The 19,191-nt window shown below is 39.6% G+C and overlaps 1 protein-coding gene across 1 annotated transcript; it reads left to right on the forward strand.

The window, feature by feature from the left end:
- Nucleotides 1-608: 608 nt before the first annotated feature.
- LOC148196867 (uncharacterized) lies at nt 609-8,323 on the forward strand. The gene has a single exon (XM_088092516.1). The coding sequence runs from the start codon at nt 609-611 to the stop codon at nt 6,360-6,362; it is 5,754 nt and encodes a 1,917-aa protein (XP_087948642.1). The 3' UTR covers nt 6,363-8,323.
- Nucleotides 8,324-19,191: the final 10,868 nt, after the last annotated feature.

Consider the following 19,191-nt stretch of genomic DNA (forward strand, 5'->3'; position numbering starts at 1 on the left):
TAGCATGCACATGTGACACCCACATGGAGGCACGGATTGCATTGTAGATGCAATTCCAATTTACCTTTGACTTAAGGGATGCACATGAGTCACGGTTAGTGGTAGAAAAAAAATTTAATTTCTTTCATTCCTTTGCCTAAGAATGGTTTACGTTATATGTTGAATTGATTTTCTTCTTTTTGATGGTGAATTGTGTTTGAATATTTATCTATTGTATTGTTTTCTTTAAAAGTTTTCATGCACTTTAATGCTTTCAATTATATTCGGTTGTGTTCGATTTTCAAGTTTTAATTTAGTTCATCCGCATTCACAAACTTTTCACAATCCCCCCCCACTACGTGTTTGATCTGAGACTGAACCACATTTGGTCCTTGAGAGACGACCTAGGAGTCACTTCCTAGTACTATACTGCATTCTTTTATGCAATCAACTTTTGTGGGAGGTGCGACCCTCTCATCAAAATGGCGCCGTTGCCGGGGACCAACGGTTCGGTCTTAGGTTTTTGTCTTGTATGTTTGAGTGTGTGTGATTTGTTTGTTTAGGTTGTTTTGTGTGTTCAAAATTTTTGTGATATCGTTTCATGATTTTGGGGTGTTGTGACTTAGTGCATGACTAGGGGAAATCCTGGGCCTATACCACCCTTTGATCCTGAGATTGATAGAACTTTTCATAGGTTAGCTAGGCATTCTAGGAATTTATCTTTAGAGTCTGTTTTTGAGTCTGTTCCATTGGATACTGTGCATCCCACTGCTGAGTATTTTGTGCATACTGCATCTACTGCATCTGTTGCATCTGCACGTGACTCTGATTCTGATTCTGTTGTTTTTCACACTGAGAACAATATGGCACAACCTCCACCTCGCGAGAGGACTTTTAGGGAGATGGCTGCACCTGATTTCGATATCGAAAGCTTGTGCATCCAATATCCTGATGAGGACGTTCCATGTGTTCTCAAGACTGGACTGATCCATTTGTTGCCCAAGTTTCATGGTCTTGCAGGTGAGAGTCCTCATAAGCATTTGAAGGAATTCCACATTGTCTGTTCTAGTATGAAACCACATGATGTTCCTGAAGAGCACATCTTCTTAAAGGCATTCCCTCATTCATTGGAAAATGTTGCTAAGGATTGGTTGTATGGTTTGGCGCCTAGATCCGTCACTAGCTGGGATGATCTGAAGAGGCTGTTCTTAGATAAATTTTTTCCAGCAGCCCGGACCACAGCTATCAGAAAAGACATAACTGGGATTAGGCAGCTTGGTGGAGAGAACTTATATGAGTATTGGGAGAGATTCAAGACACTTTGTGCTAGTTGTCCCCACCATCAGATACCTGAGCATCTCCTTGTCCAGTATTTCTATGAGGGTTTGAACAACATGGACCGTGGTATGATTGATGCTGCCAGTGGTGGAGCTCTTGGAGACACCACACCTGCTGAGGCCAGGCAATTGATTGAGAAGATGGCCTCCAACTCCCAGCAGTTTAGCACCAGGAATGATGCCATTGTGGTGAGGGGCGTACATGATGTTGTTGCCCAGTCTTTATCAGCTGTTGAAAGCAAGTTGGAAGGAAAGATTGACTCTCTTACAAAGATGGTGACACAGTTGACTACCAACCAGAGATCTGCAGCTCCATCTGCATCTGTTGCACGACTATGTGCTATTTGTCCTTCCAGTGACCACTATACAGATGCTTGTCCTTCTTTGCAGCACTCTGCTGCCTCTGATGCGCCTCAGGCTTATGCTACGAACATCTACAACAACAGGCAGCAACAACAGCAAAATCATGACTTATCCAGCAACAGGTACAACCCAGGTTGGAGGAATCACCCCAATCTGAGATGGAACAATGCGCCACAGCATCAACAGCAGGCACCACCTTTCCAGAATGCTGGAGCACCTAACAGATATGTGCCTCCACCAATGCAACAACACCAGAGGCAACAACAACAGCAGCAACAAGAGGCACCTACCCAGCCAGTTGCCCAACCTTCCACTTCGTCTGAACCTTCATTGGAAGAGTTAGTGAGACAGATGACTATGCAAAACCTGCAGTTTCAGCAGGAGACTAGAGCTTCCATACAGAGTCTTACTAACCAGATGGGTCAGATGGCTACTCAGATAAACCAGGCGCAGTCTCAGAATTCGGATAAGTTACCATCCCAGACTGTGCAGAACCCAAGGAATGTGAGTGCCATAACCCTTAGATCAGGGAAGCAGATTTTTGTACCTTCAGAGCTCGCTTCTACACCTACACCCATGCCTGCTACTTGTCCTAGAAACAACGACCATGACGGTCCGAGCAAGGCATTTGAGGTGGGTGAATCTTCTTCTCCAGCCGGTGGTTCTTCTTCAGGTGGATCTTCTCCCTCTTCCACCACCATCGCTGCCGCACCTTCTCCATTGGTTGACCGACCTATCCCTCTACCATTCCCTTCACGGGCAATTCCTAGCAAAAAGATGGAAGATGTGGATAAGGAAATTCTGGAGACCTTCAGGAAGGTAGAGGTGAACATACCTCTACTTGATGCCATCAAGCAGATACCGAAGTATGCCAAATTCTTGAAGGAGCTGTGCACACACAAGAGGAAGATGAAGGGAAATGAGAGGATAAGCATGGGAAGGAATGTATCTGCGCTCATTGGTAAGTCGGTCCCGCACATCCCTGAAAAGTGCAAGGACCCAGGTATATTTTGCATTCCTTGTGTGATTGGAAACAATAAATTTGAAAATGCCATGCTTGATTTGGGTGCTTCCGTTAATGTCATGCCTTTGTCTATATATGCATCTTTGTCTCTGGGTCCTTTGCAAACCACGGGTGTGGTCATTCAGTTGGCTAATAGGAGTGTTACCCACCCAGCAGGTTTCATAGAGGATGTCTTGGTTAGGGTTGGTGAATTGATTTTTCCTGCTGACTTTTATGTTTTGGAAATGGAGGAGGGATTCTCTCATGGATCCGCTCCCATTATCTTAGGCAGGCCATTCTTGAAAACTGCCCGAACTAAGATTGATGTGTATGCTGGAACTTTGTCTATGGAATTTGCTGATATTGTTGTTCATTTTAATATCCTTGATGCAATGAAATTTCCAGCTGAGGACCATTCTCTGTTTAGGATCGATGCATTGGATGACATTATTGATAGATATGTTGTTGATGATTTTGATTCTTTGCATAAGAAAGATCATTCTTTTCTATCTTCTCTACATACATGCATTGAATCTGAATTTGAGAATGAGGTTGATTTTGAAGAGAATTTTGATATCCATGATGTTGATGATGTTTTTGATATGGATGATGTTGATAATGTAATTGTCATGGATATGGATTTGGAGCGTGATGAGATAGGTGTCCCACCTTTACCTGTGAATTCTTTGGAGTCAGAATGCACTAACCACTTTGTAGGAAGTACAAATGAATCTGACTTGCAGGCACCTACTCTTGAGTTGAAACAGCTCCCAGATAACCTCAAGTACGTGTACTTGGAGGATGATGAGAAGAAACCGGTGATCATTTCCACCTCCCTTGATTCTGTTCAAGAGGAGAAGTTGCTTGGTGTGTTGAGGAAGCACAAGAAGGCCATTGGTTGGAGTTTGGCTGACATACCTGGAATTAGCCCATCCACATGCATGCATAGAATTCTTTTGGAAGATGGGGCAAGGCCAGTGAGACAGCCACAAAGAAGGCAAAACCCGGTGATCATGGACGTCATCAAGAAAGAGGTGACCAAGCTTTTGCAAGCTGGGATCATCTACCCTATTTCAGACAGTCAGTGGGTTAGCCCCATCCATGTTGTGCCCAAGAAAACTGGCCTCACTGTAGTGAAGAATGAGAGGGATGAGCTTATCCCAGCTAGAGTGCAGAACAGTTGGAGAGTCTGCATTGACTATAGGAGGCTCAACCAAGCAACCAGGAAGGATCATTTCCCCCTGCCATTCATTGATCAGATGCTGGAGCGCCTGGCAGGTAAATCTCATTATTGTTTTCTTGATGGTTTTTTTGGTTACTTTCAAATAAATATTGCGCCTGAGGATCAAGAAAAAACCACATTCACCTGTCCCTTTGGCACTTTTGCCTATAGGAGGATGCCCTTTGGTCTATGCAATGCCCCTGGTACCTTCCAGCGGTGCATGCTTAGCATTTTTAGCGACTTTCTTGAGAATTGCATAGAGGTGTTTATGGATGATTTTACTGTGTACGGATCCTCCTTTGATGCATGTTTAGACAGTCTGGAAAAAGTTTTGAAAAGATGCATAGAAACAAACCTTGTTCTCAATTTTGAGAAATGTCACTTCATGGTTGGACAAGGTTTGGTTCTAGGGCATATCATTTCTGAAAAGGGAATAGAGGTAGACCCTGCTAAGATATCTGTGATTTCGCAGTTGCCTTACCCCTCTTGCGTGCGAGAGGTGCGATCTTTTCTTGGACATGCAGGTTTCTACAGGCGCTTCATCAAAGATTTCAGCAAGAAGGCGCTTCCTTTGTCCAGACTGCTGCAGAAAGATATTGACTTCTCTTTTGATGACAGATGCAAGCAGGCGTTTGATTGCCTAAAGGAAGCTTTGACCACCGCCCCTATCATTCAGGCACCGGATTGGACAGCCCCATTTGAACTCATGTGTGATGCATCTAATTATGCATTAGGGGCTGTCTTGACACAGAAAATTGACAAGCTGCCGAGAGTGATCTACTATGCTTCACGCACTTTGGATGTTGCCCAGGCGAATTATACCACCACTGAAAAAGAGTTGTTGGCAATTGTTTTTGCCCTTGATAAGTTTAGGTCATATTTGCTTGGATCACCTGTTATTGTGTATACTGACCATGCAGCTCTAAAGTTTCTGTTGAAAAAGGCGGAGTCAAAGCCTAGATTGATCAGGTGGATGCTACTGCTCCAAGAGTTTGACTTGCAAATTGAAGACCGGAGTGGAGCACGAAATTTGGTTGCAGACCACCTAAGCCGGATTGAAAAAGCTGATGATGAAGCTGATGTGTTGCCCATACAGGATACCTTTCCTGACGAGAGTTTGTTGATGATTTCTTACTCTCACCCCACTCCTTGGTTTGCACACATTGTAAATTATTTGGTTGCTTCTGTTTTTCCTCCCTTAGCATCACGTGCTCAGATTGCTAAAATTAAGAGTGATGCTAAGTATTATGTTTGGGATGACCCATATCTGTGGAAGTTGTGCAGTGACCAGGTTACTAGGAGATGCATTCCGGACCATGAGATTGACTCGGTCCTGCAGTTTTGTCATGCCTCCTCACCTGGTGGTCATCTGGGGATACAGAGAACAGCTCGCAGGGTGCTGGACTGTGGTTTTTATTGGCCTTCCATCTTCAAGGATGCGGAGAAGATCTGCAGCACCTGTGAGCCTTGTCAGAGAGCAGGAGGATCAATTTCACAGAGACAAGAGATGCCTCAACAACCTATGTTGTTCTGTGAGGTGTTTGATGTATGGGGTATAGATTTCATGGGTCCTTTTCCTGTTTCTTTTGGTTTCTGTTATATTCTCCTTGCTGTGGATTATGTTTCAAAATGGGTGGAAGCTAGAGCCACCAGGACTAATGATGCTCGGGTTGTTGTAGATTTTGTTAGATCTCACCTCTTTTGCAGGTTTGGAGTGCCTAGAGCAATTGTTAGTGATCAAGGAACCCATTTTTGCAACAGATCCATGCAAGCCTTGCTCAAGAAATATGGGGTGACGCACAGAGTTTCTACACCTTACCACCCCCAAACAAATGGGCAGGCTGAGATCTCTAACAGGGAGATTAAGAGGATTTTGGAGAAGATTGTCCAGCCCAACAGGAAAGATTGGAGCAATAGGTTGGACGATGCTCTTTGGGCTCACAGGACAGCTTACAAAGCACCGATAGGGATGTCTCCTTACCGGGTTGTTTTCGGAAAAGCATGTCACCTACCGGTCGAGATTGAGCATCGGGCATATTGGGCTGTGAAGATTTGCAACTTCTCCATGGAGCAAGCTGGAGAGGAAAGAAAGTTGCAACTGAATGAATTGGATGAGATCCGATTGGAGGCATATGAGAACTCGAAGTTCTACAAGGAAAGGACAAAGAAGTTCCATGATAGTTCTATTGTTAGAAAGGACTTCGAGGTTGGCCAACAGGTTTTGTTGTATAACTCTAGACTCGGCCTCATGGGTGGTAAGTTGAGATCAAAATGGACTGGACCTTTTGTTGTGACTAATGTTTATCCTTATGGTACAGTAGAGATCCAAGGTCCATCTACAGCTAAAAGCTTCAAGGTGAACGGGCATAGACTAAAGCCTTTCCTCAGCAACCCTTCTTTAGTGGATGTAGTGGTGGAGGAGACGTCTTTGGTCCACCCCACCTATCCTCCCATCTGACTCAGGGAGTTTCTTTTCTCCTTCCCTCCTCACTTTTGTTGCACTTTGTCGATATCTGATGATTGTTCTGATTGTGACACACTGAGGACATTGTGTCGTTTAAGTGTGGTCTATTAGGGGAGGTTGTTTCTTTGTTCATGTTTCGGTTTTTATGTAGTTTGTTGTGTCTTGTGTACAGTTTTGCACGTTTTTCGTAAATTCTGGATTGGGGTTAGGTTGGCAGTTTTCCTTCACTTCATTGATACTCTGAGATGTTGGATTCCTTGTTTTTCTTTGCTTGGAAGATGATCATGATGTTTGAGAGTTGAATTGATTGTGACACAAATGCCCTGTGTGAGAATTTGAGCCATTTTATGTTCTTTCTTGTGTGTGATATGTCTCTTGATTGCTTGCACATATGCCTTGGCTTGACTCTTGTTGATAATTCTTGATTGATATGCATGTTTGGAAGTGATAAAGGCAATTTTGTTCTTGAGCCTCTCTAGCCAAATAAGCTTACCTTGTTTTAATTCTTTGATAACCCATTTTGAGCCTATACTTTCCACCATTTCCTTGTTTTGAAGCTCATACACTAGCCCTCAGTGAAAAACAATGATTACCTTAACCATAGGGAATTTTGGAGCTTTGGAAGTGTTTTGGGAACAAGTGTGGTCTCTTGGGGGTTTCTGATGAGTTGGCTAGTTGGTTCCTATTCTTGTTTTGCTTTGGTAAATATATGTGTATCTTGTCTTTTACAGTTTTGTTTTGAAAAGAGAGAAAAGAAAAGAGACAGGATGAAAAAAAAAAGAAAGCAGAAAAATAGTGAAAAAAAAAATGTGAATAATTGTGAATAATGGAGTCAAGAAGAGGATGGAATTAGAGGTTGTGGGTGTGTTTGTATGTGTTTACACTTGTTCCCCATTGCTCCTCTGTTCCTTATGGTTTGTAGCTTCTTATCTAGATATATCCTCCCTTGTCCTTGGCCCCATTACAACCATGAAAAGACCTTTTGATTTGAACATGCATATGTGTTTGAGTGTTGATATTAGAGGCTTGCCAAGTCTGTTGTTGTTTGCTTTCTTGAGTGCATTGAGTGCATTGAGTGCATTGAGTGACATTGATTTACCTTAAACACTTGAGAGAAACACTGATTGTGTGCATCTGTGAGGCTCTGTTGCTGTTGATTCATCTCTTGAACTGATTGACTGCTTTCCTTGTACTGAATTGTTTGGATGATTCTTTGAGTATCTGCTTTTGTTGACTCTGTGTTGGATTCTGCCTATACCTTTTACCGTCCAGAATTTTGTGAAAAACGTGCAACTGTGTTTCTGTTTTGGAGTCTTTGTTGTCTGTCTTTCGAGTCTGTGTCAGCTCCCTGATGTTTGAGTAGTTCCCTGGTTTTCGTTTTAGTTTTGCCCAGGAGTGCAAAAGACTAAGTGTGGTCTATTTTGATGAATCGTTATTTCTTGAATTAGATTTAGTTTACTGCACTCAAATAAACCAGGGAATTGTGTTTAATTGTTTGTTATTTCCCAGTTTTCCGAATGCCGCTTAATTTGGTCGGAAATTTGTAATTGTGCTAATTTGGATTTTCTGAGCTGATTAAGTGCATTTTTTGAAGTGCAGGAAAATTTCGGAAATACATTTTGGGACATCAGGAAGAATGCCGAATAAATTCAAGACTCCCCACACAGACATTTTTGAATTAATTAAATTGTAATTCAGTAGTTTAGAATTTTTGGATCAACTCTTATATTTTGGGTCAATTTTTGGTAAAGTAGATTAGGCCCAAAAGTTGAGATTAGTGACTTAGACTCTAGGGTTTTTGTGTGGACCCCACCCTCATTAAAGGGGAGACACACGGCCCTTAGGTTGAGCCGCCACCTGCAGGGCACACTTTTACACTCTCTCGGTTTTACACTTTTGAGTATTGGTGTGTATACGTTTTATGAACTACTGTTACATTGAGTTTGATATTTCTAATGAGGAGAATGCTTTGTTCCGGTGCTAATTTCTCATTGCATTCTCATCTTCCAGTTTTATGCACTGTGCTTGATACTGTTACAGAGATTTAAATTAGAAGAGGAGGCAGCAGCCGCCATCTTCATTTGTTTCTTTTTTCTTGACCAATTTTTATTAAATGAAAACGGAAGAAGCACTCGGTTGAAGGCTGGGAATGCAAGCAAGGTAGGAGGTGCAGTCAAGGCTGGAAACTTTAAAGGAGGTGTTGATTCATGGTGGAAGGAAGTGACTGAGAGGGAGAAGAGGTGCTCCACGGAAGAGAAAGGAGCTGGCACGGTGATGGGCTGGAAGAGCAGTACACGGTCCAGCAAGGCAACGTATTGGAGAGTAGAAGCAGTCCACGCTGATGCTGGAATGGAGAGGAGGAGCTGATTTCATTTTGAAGTTTGAAGCGGTGTTGAATGGAAAACGGTGCAGCAGGTGCACGGAAAGTGGAGTTGAAAGCAGGGAGAAGTTCTTTATTTAATATTCACTCTTTCTTCCAGTATGTGTGTGGTGTCAAATTGAGAGTGAAGCACGCACATGGAGCGCAGGAGCAAGCTGAGTGACAGGAGCTCTCGGTTCTATATTTTTTTTTCCTTTGTTGTTCAATTGATGGCGTGAACGGTGCTGGAATGAAGGGTAGCACTTGATGATTTTTGGTGGAGAATAGCAAGGAGATTAGGTGGCGGTCCAGCGGCAATTTGGAAGTGAATGTTGGTTTATTGCAGCAGCTCACGGGAATGAGGAGCAATTTTCATTTGGATTCTTCTAGGGAGTAATGTGTTGCGCTGGAATGTGGTGGAAGCAGAGGTGTCACGGGATGACAAGCTGGAAGCACTCAAGCAAGCATTTCTAGGAGCTGTGTGGTGTGCGCGTGAACGTGTGAGGGAAATAGATGAAGTTTTGTGCATTGCTTTGGAAAGCACCGTATTGGTTACTGGAAGAAAGAGAATGCCTCTCTTTAATTCTTATTTCATTGTAGCATGCACATGTGACACCCACATGGAGGCACGGATTGCATTGTAGATGCAATTCCAATTTACCTTTGACTTAAGGGATGCACATGAGTCACGGTTAGTGGTAGAAAAAAAATTTAATTTCTTTCATTCCTTTGCCTAAGAATGGTTTACGTTATATGTTGAATTGATTTTCTTCTTTTTGATGGTGAATTGTGTTTGAATATTTATCTATTGTATTGTTTTCTTTAAAAGTTTTCATGCACTTTAATGCTTTCAATTATATTCGGTTGTGTTCGATTTTCAAGTTTTAATTTAGTTCATCCGCATTCACAAACTTTTCACAATCCCCCCCCACTACGTGTTTGATCTGAGACTGAACCACATTTGGTCCTTGAGAGACGACCTAGGAGTCACTTCCTAGTACTATACTGCATTCTTTTATGCAATCAACTTTTGTGGGAGGTGCGACCCTCTCATCAGATGGTTTGCTATTAACTGTGATTGTGTGATAAGTAATGCTGAATGATGCTTATGATTGATTGATGTTGAGATGATGTGCACATTAAAATGCTTATATAGGTGATTCACAAGCTTTGTGAACAAATGCAGGATATCATGATTGTGATTGTGAAATTAAGCAGGATGTGTATGTCAAATGTGAATGAGCTTATATGTGAGATTTTGAGCTCCAGAGTTGTTATTGTTGAATGCTATTACTTTGAAAGCATGAATGATTTTGCCCAGGTTTTCTATGATTGAATCAATTGCTTGTTTTGCATCATATGATCAAGGCCGTTTGTTGGAAACCTTTTTATTGGCCAAATTCATAAAGTTAGCCCACTAAAAGAGAACACTTTGTGTTCTATCCTTTGAACCCTTAGCCTTGAACATACACTGAAACCCTTGATTGAAAATCTTTACCTTGAGTTAAGTAGAAGATCTTGTGTGGTATTGTTAAATGTTCAAGTTTGGGGTTGTTAGGAAAACATGAAAAAGGAAAAGCATTGAGCTAAGAGCCAAAAAGGAAGTATAGGCGAAGAAAAAGAAAAGAAAAGAAAAAGAAGTAAAGCTCAATGCAAATGCAAAGGCAAGTTGGGAAGAATAAGAAAAATTGTGTTGTTATGATTCTCTTAACTCAAGGATTTTGTGATCCAGAAAAACCAATTTTCTTGTTAGCCCAGCCACATTATAAGCCATTGAAAAGTCCTTGTGATGATGCATGCTTGTGAATGTTTTTGATTGTGGTAAAATGGAAGGCAAAGTTGATTCATGTGACATTGTGATAGTAGAGTGAATGAGTGATTACCTCTTATACACTTGTGTGTTGAGTGAAACACTTTACTTAGTGAGGAAATATTCCATTAGCACATGAACATCCATACTTAATTGATTGGTCATTCATGAAAAAGAGCATTTGTTGGGTATTAACTGACTTTGTGAAACACTAAAGCATGTGCACATCTTGATTGAACTCTTGGTCATAAGTTTGATTGAAGTTTTTACTTATCTAAAAAGAGGATTTTGAATGAGTGAACCATCATATGAATTGGTTGAAGATTGAGTTACATCTTGTTTGCTTGAGGACAAGCAAAGTTCTAAGTTTGGGGTTGTGATAACAGTTGAAAAACTGTTATTTTCATGCTTAAAATTGACACTAAAAGCAACCTTTACACTTAGAAACTAGCTTGAAATCATGCTTTTCTGCATATTTTCATAAATAAGAGAGCTGGACAGGTTTATGCTTGATTTCAGTGTTTTTGTGCAGGTTTTAAGGTGAATTTGGTGAAAGAAGTGAAGAAGGAGAGAGATGAAATCAAAAAAGACATCAAAAAGTGCAAAAGGAGAAGCCGAAGTCACCGCTCAGCGGCAGTTTACCGCTGAGCGGCACTCAGGAGCTTACGGGAGATCCGCTGAGGGGCAAAATGGCCGCTGAGGGGAGAAAACAAGACACGCACTTACCGCTGAGCGGCACTTTAATGGGCTTGGACCTAATTTTTTGTAATTTACGAATGGTATTTAAGCTTTAGGGTTTCCTAGGGTTAGGTATCTTTGGCTGGAACGAAGCAAACACTCTCTCTTCCACCCCTTTGAAGGAGGATCTTGGATGTTGAGGCTTCCTCTTCACCTTTTTAGGGTTTATTCTTTCATTCTTTCATTGTAATTCATCTAGGTTCACCATGAATATGGTGAACTAAACTCTGTATGTTTGTTGGGGAATCAATGTAATCTTGTGAAGCTCTCATATATGGAATCTGTTTTTTACATCTTTTAATTAAGACTTATGCTTTCTTTCATCATTAGTTAGGGTTTTTCCTCTTTGCTTAATGCTTGCATTGTTTAACTCATTCGATGCATGATTATTGGTTTTGTCGATACGGGCACGTACGGGGAAGTCTAGATCCGGGGAATTTCTCCCAATATGATATTGGTTGTCGTTAAGCTCCTGCACTTATGAACTGATCATTAGGAATGCTAGGAATTGTATGGACTCGTGATTAGGGAGAAGCCTTCTAGAAAGGTACTTTAGAGAGTGGCATTAACAATGATGATTTGAATGTTGAATTCCTAAAATATATGAGAGTGGATAAGATGAAATTGACCCCCAACAACATATTCATACATAAATTTCATTGAAAGTGTTTATCTTTTGCCTTTTGCCATTGATCAAAACTTCATGCATACATGTTTATTTTCTGTCTTGCATATTAAACTCCAAATATTTCTTCTTTAAGTCTTAGCTAATCAAGAAACCACATAACTAGACTAGGCCGTGAGTCCTTTGGGAAGAATGATACTTGGTCTTACCAAGTTTATTACTTGAACGATTCGGTCATACTTGCCGATTGAAAAACAAGTTTGTGACATCATATTTTGGTGTTCATAAATTTGTCCATCAATGAGTACGTAGCCTTAGCATCCAAGATGATTGAAGACCATCTAAGACGCACATTGGACCTCTTACTAGAGCCATGCCAAAGAGTATTCAAGAGGAAGAAGGATCACCTACCAGTTTGCTTTTATGGAAGGTAATTTACATTGATTCTTTTTCCCATAATTAAAAGCACATTTTTCCTTGCTTTGTAGGATTAATAAAAAGCAGCTGCCAATATAAAGACTTGGGGGAAAAGCTTGTTGCACAAGCTATCAAACAAAGGTGTTTTACATGTGTGCTGCTGGCCAAAACCACCAAAATAGAATTTAGAGCTTTCCATTTTCAAACTTGCTGCCCAAGAATTCACATGAGCTGTGTGAGCTGCTGCCCAAACCAAAATTGGCGCCATTCATTTCAGTTTAATTGTCATTTCATTTTGAATTTCATTTCAGATCTGAGGCTCTTATTTCCCTATAAATAAGAGACCTCTTTCACCATGTAAAGGACTTTTGAGCTTAGTCTAATTGCTGCAGAAATGAAATTCCAGCTTACCTTTGCTCTTGAGTCAATCCAATTCTTCACTTTCTTTCTCCTTACCTCTAGCTTCCTTCCAAAGTAGAAGGCCTGCTGAGCTGAGAGGTTCTAACCCACTCCATTCTTCACTGAAACCACACCATTCTCTGCATCTATTTCAGAATTTCGCTGCCTTTTCTGCTCACTGGAACATTTGCTGTTTGGCTTCCTGGTTCAATGATTCTCACCCATAGCAAGCTTCCATCAAGTGGTATCAGAGCTCTGGTTGTCCATGCCAACCATAACTAAGTGCCTTTCCATTCTGCTGTTTAATTCCAGTCCATTTTGTGCTATTTCTATTTCTGTTTTCAGTCCAGTTTGTGATGATTCTGTTTCTGTTTTGCTGTTGTTTTGCTGCTGTTTTCAATTCTGTATTGCTTTTCCAGTCATTCAATTTTAGTTTCCTTTGTGTGCTTATATTGTCCTTTCGTTTTAATCGGTGAAACCTTCTTGTTTGGGTCCTTTCCAGCTTTACATTTCAATTTTGTATTGTTTTAAGTCATGTGCAAGTGAATATTGCAGTTTTAATTTCTGTCACTACTTTGGTATTCTTTTCTGTTGGTTTAATTCGTTTTGCTTGAGTTCAAGTGCTAGAAAAGCTTTAAATCAACCAAATAAGGCAATGAGAATATGTTCTAGCCTTGGTGAGAGAAGCAAAAGCACTAGAAACTGATTCTGATTTCAAATCTGCTCAAGAAATTCAAATATGGTTTCATTTCAGTTTTGAATTCTATTGCAGAATTTTGTTTCTGATTTTAAATCTTTAAACCTGTTTTCTGTTAATTTCCTTTGATTTTGAAGCATTGTACAACTTTGTGTGATGTTGTTGGACATGGATAAAAGTGTAGCAAACCATTACAAGCAATGAAATGCAATTTGCATAGCTTGGTTGTGCATAAACACTAGCATGTCACTGTTTCAGCTTTATTCTAGCTTTTCACCGTGCTATCATTCTTTGCTTAGTCCAGTCTGAGTTTATTCATACTAAGCACTTTAATTCTAGCTTAGTTCAGTGTAATAACATTCTCTGGAGTCATTGTGTGTGTTGTCCAGCCTTATCTCCACAAGTTTCTTAAATATGGTGCAGTTTTGGTGGGAATTTGCTGCATAAATAGGCTATAGCAAGGGTGAATTGTTGAATCTTGCTATTTCTTTGCATTTACAACATTTGAGCAAGTTTAAATTGTCATTCCAAAGTTGTTTGCACTGTTCATTTGGTCATTTTCTAGCCTATATGCATATTTGCCTTTTTAAACCTTAAAATTGCCTTTAAAATGGAAGTCAACTAGTGAATTCACATTGCAATCTGTTTTCCAGCTGTTTCAATGTTTAAACATCTTTAAAATGATGATACAAATTTGTTTGATGCATCAATTGAACTGCTGAATCACTTCCAATCAATTTTGGGTTTAAAACCACCACTTCAGTCCACTTTTTCTGATGCAGAAATCATTTTCCAGCAACTGTTTTGGTCATTCTTGTTCAAATTCATTTCTTTATTGTAGTAAGAGCTGGTTCAATGTTTAAAAAAAAGATACATGATCAAAAGAAGAAGTATCAAGTGTTAAAAAGCTGTTAGAACCAACCAATCCAGATTACACGCCCTGAAAAATCAAAGACACAAAATCTGAAATTCATTGGGGCATTTTATCAAACACTTCTTAAAATTATCAAACAGTTTGCATTTGGAATGATTTCTGAACTGTGCTTGTGTTTTTCTTGCTTTCTTCATCCATTCTAGTGCCTTTGATAAGTTCCTCTTGTGTACCTACTTTCATTTGTGTGCTGTTCTAATTGTTTGTGTCTATTTTTTGGCATCTAAAGTGTTCAATACAGCAGCCTATACTGGTGCAGTGTGCAGAAATTTGGTGCAGATTTCTAATCTGTTTGGTGTGATTTCTAATGAGTTTTGGAGTGTGTGTGCAAGCTATTTGGGGCATCCATCACCAGAGACCTACTCCTACTTTGGTAGCCTTTTAGGAAGTGGTTTGAGAATTGGAAGTTGAGCAAGAAGGAAGACTCAACAGCAGCCCAAACACCACTGTCTAGCAGCTGAAAAATTCTGTCACAGCAGCATTTCAAACCTGGAAAAAGAGCAACTCACACCTTCATTTTGAGTAGCTTTCTGCAGCAGCAAGAAGACAAAGCTCACATTACTTCTAGGCCTCATTTCAAGTTTATTTACACCAAATATCACGGAATTTGCTGTTTGAAATTGTATTTTTTTTCTTTGTTGTTTTTGAGCCAAGTGAGCTTGGAAAAATGCTCTTGAAGCAATTCCAAGTTCACAATTGAACATTGTAATAGTCCAATTTCATTTTCTTAGTGTGGAAGTGTGTCAAGGGGCTCCAAGTGTCACTTGCACTTTCACTTAGGACCGTCTAGCATTTACATTCTTGCATCTTTATTGCTTTCTTTAATTTCTTGCTTAAGCTTTTTGTTTTTTTAAGTCTCCGTGGTATATAGGATTGCATAGCATTTAGTCAACCTTTCTTTGGTTTTAGGTTATTTCATAACATTTGAAAAGAATTTGAAGAATTTCTACTTAGAAACTAAGGTAAAAGATAACTCTAAGGAAACTCTGGCTAAGGAAGAACTTGGTTTCTAAGCTTGTCCATTTGTGACTCACCTCTTCTTCCTGGGAGCTACTTAGAAACATCTTTTGCCTCTAGAATCTCTTTAGAAATTTTTCACCAAAAACAAAGAAAGCTTGTGAAAATCTCTTCACTAATTACTTGTCAAATATTTTGAAAACTTTGTGAAAACCTTTTCCTTTGACAAGAATGAGTCAATCAAGTGTGCAAGGAAGTTTGAAACCCCATAGTGAGAGTTCTTTAAGGGAGGAATTTGAGCAAAAATTTGAACAAAGGGATAGAGAGATTAGTGAGCTCAAAGACATGATTAGTCAACTTTTGATTAATCAAGACAAAAAGAAAGAGAGATCTTCCCATAGGAGAAGAGAAGAATCATCATCTTCTCATAGTGAGCTTGAGCAATATAGTAGTCACCGTAATGATGACCACTACCAAATGCCTCCTAGAAGACATCATAGAGTTAGAGAGCACCATCCAAGAGAGCCCAAAATTGATCTTCCTTCCTTTCATGGAAAGGATGATGTGGAAGAATACCTAGAATGGGAAATGAAAGTTGAGCAATTGTTTGAGTGCCACCAGATAGATGATGAAAAGAGAGTCACCATGGCTTCTCTAAGTTTTCAAGGCTATGCCTTAATTTAGTGGACAGCCTTGGTCAAGGATCATAGGTTAAGACACTTACCTCCCATCAGGTATTGGAATGAGTTGAGAACCGACTTGAGAAGAAGACATGTACCAGCCTATTATGATAGGGAGTTAATGGATAAGCTCCATAAACTCCAACAAAGAAACATGAGTGTTGAAGAGTATAGGCAGAAAATGGAGTTACTTATGTTGAGAGCTGGAATAAGAGAGGAACCAAGGATAACAATTGCTAGATTCCAAAGTGGACTCAACTATGACATAAGAGATAAGGTTGAACTTATACCTTACAATGATCTCAATGAATTAGTCCAACTTTGTGTGAGGGTGGAGCAACAACTCAAGAGGAAAAGATCCACTAAGAAAGATTACCCTCATAGTTCCAACCATAAGAAAGAGTACAAGAGGGATGGTAGTCTAAACAAGCAAAGGTATGAAGAATTTAGAGAGAAAGAGAGAGGGAAAGAAAAATTCAAAGAACCTTCAAGAGATCATAAAAGTAAGGAGACTAAGTGCTTTATATGTGGGGGAAAAGGGCACTATGCATCTGAGTGCCGCAATAAAAGGTCAACTTACATTCTTGAGCATGAGAATGAAAATGAGGGTTCTTCATATAGTGAGACTGAAACATCCACTTCTGAAGAAGAAGAAACTTTACCTTGTGATAGTGACTTACTTATGGTAAGGAGACTCCTCGAAAGCAAACATGTAGAATTAGAACAGTCACAAAGAGAGAACCTATTCCACACAAGATGCAAAGTTTTGGAAAATACATGTTCAATGATTGTGGACAGTGGCTCTTGTTGCAACTGTTGTAGTTCTAGAATGGTAGAGAAGCTTGGCTTAACCACTACTCCTCATCCTAAACCTTACAAACTTCAATGGATCAAAGAGGATGATGGAATAGTAGTTAAAGAACAAGTAAGAGTACCCATTTCCATTAGCAAATATGAAGATCAAATTGTTTGTGATATAGTACCAATGGAAGCTGGGCACATTGATGGACAAATTTATGATCACCAAAATATGATGTCACAAACTTGTTGAACAATCGACAAGTATGACCGAATCGTTTCAAGTAATAAACTCGGTAAGACCAAGTATCGTTCTCCCAAAGGACTCACGGCCTAGTTTAGTTATGTGATTTGTTGATTAGCTAAGACTTAAGAACAAAATAATTGGATTTTACTATGCAAAAGACGAAAATAAACATGTATGCATGAGGTTGATCAATGGCTAAAACAAAATACAAACACTTTCAATGGATTATATGAATGAATATGTTGTTGGGGTTTATCAAATTCATCTTATCCACTCTCATATATTTTAGGAATTCAACATTCAATTCATCATTGTTAATGCCACTCTCTAAATTACCTTTCAAGAAGGCTTCTCCCTAATTACGAGTTCATACGATTCCTAGCATTCCTAATAATTAGTTTATTTAGCATAGGAGCTTAAGGCAACCAATATACTTATTGGGAGAAATTCCCCGGATCTAGACTTCCCCGTACGTTCCCGTATCGACAAAATCAATAATCATGCATTGAATGAGTTAAACAAAGCAAGCATTAAGCAAAGAGGAAAAACCCTAACTAATGATGAAAGAAAGCATAAATCTTAGATTAAGATGCAAGCACAAATTCCATATATGAGAGCTTCAAAAGATTACATTGATTCCCCAACAAACATACAAGGTTTAGTTCACCATATTCATGGTGAACCTAGATGAACAATAATGCAAGAATGAAAGATAAAACCCTAGAAAGGTGAAGAGGTAGCCTGAGCATCCAAGATCCTCCTTCAAAGGGGTGGAAGAGAGAGTGTTTGCTTCGTTTCTGCCAAAGATACCAACCCTAAGACATCTAGGTCTTTAAATAGGACATAAAAATAATAGAAAACGGGTCCAGGCCCAAACAGATCATAAAATCGCATAAAACTGGCCCAAAACTCGTCTGGTTGACTTTTTTCGTATTCTGGTTGACTGGTTGACTTTTTGGTTGACTGGTTGACTTTTCTGGTTTCTGGTTGACTTTTCTGATTCCATCTCTCTCCTTCTTCACTTCTTTCACTAAATTCACCTTAAAACCTGCACAAAAACACTGAAATCAAGCATAAACCTGTCCAGCTCTCTTATTTCTGAAAATATGGATAAAAGCATGATTTCAAGCTAGTTTCTAAGTGTAAAGGTTGCTTTTTGTGTCAATTTTAAGCATGAAAATAACAGTTTTTCAACTGTTATCACACATATTACTTGGAAGACCTTGGCAATATGATAAGCAAGCTCTACATGATGGAGTCACCAACAAAATCACCATTCAACACAAGGGAAAGAAAATTATTTTGTGTCCACTTACACCTTCACAAGTAAGAGAGGACCAAATAATTCTTAAAAATAAGTTGGATGGAGAAAAGAAAAGTAGGAAAGAAAGAAAGGAGAAGACCATAACCCATGCCTCAAATAAAGAAGTTGTCCAACCACAAACTTTGAACATTTCTAAAAATCTTTTTCTTGGACAACCTCATTTTCTTCTCTGTTGCAAAGAGGCATTTGTTTCAATCACTCAAGAACTTGGTTCTCTACCAAAGGGGTTGCAAAATCTTTTAAAGGAATTTGATGATGTATTTCCCAGAGAGGTACCAAGTGGATTACCACCTTTGAGGGGAATAGAACATCAAATAGATTTGGTGCCTGGGGCAAGCCTACCCAATAGGCCAGCCTATAGAACCAACCCCATGGAAACAAAAGAAATAGAGAAACAAGTTAATGAATTATTGAACAAAGGATGGATCAAAAAGAGTCTAAGTCCTTGTGCTGTGCCTATGTTGTTGGTCCCTAAAAAGGATGGAACTTGGAGAATGTGTACAGATTGTAGGGCCATCAACAACATAACTGTCAAGTATAGGCACCCCATTCCTAAGCTAGATGATATGTTGGATGAATTACATGGAGCAAATCTTTTCACCAAAATTGATCTCAAAAGCGGATACGATCAAATAAGAATTCATGAAGGAGATGAATGGAAAACTGCTTTTAAGACCAAGTTTGGTTTGTATGAATGGTTAGTCATGCCCTTTGGCTTGACCAATGCTCCAAGTACATTCATGAGATTAATGAATCATGTCCTTAGGGAATGCATAGGAAGGTTTGTAGTGGTCTATTTTGATGACATCTTAATTTATAGTCAAAGTCTTCAAGAGCACCT

The sequence above is a fragment of the Vigna umbellata genome, chromosome 6, assembly GCF_029865625.1.
Source record: "Vigna umbellata cultivar VRB3 chromosome 6, Vumbellata_1.0, whole genome shotgun sequence".
NCBI classification, from domain to species: Eukaryota; Viridiplantae; Streptophyta; class Magnoliopsida; order Fabales; family Fabaceae; genus Vigna; species Vigna umbellata.

Coding starts and splice junctions, on each gene's coding strand:
- LOC148196867 (XM_088092516.1), top strand. CDS start 609: ATGACTAGGGGAAATCCTGGGCCTATACCACCCTTTGATCCTGAGATT.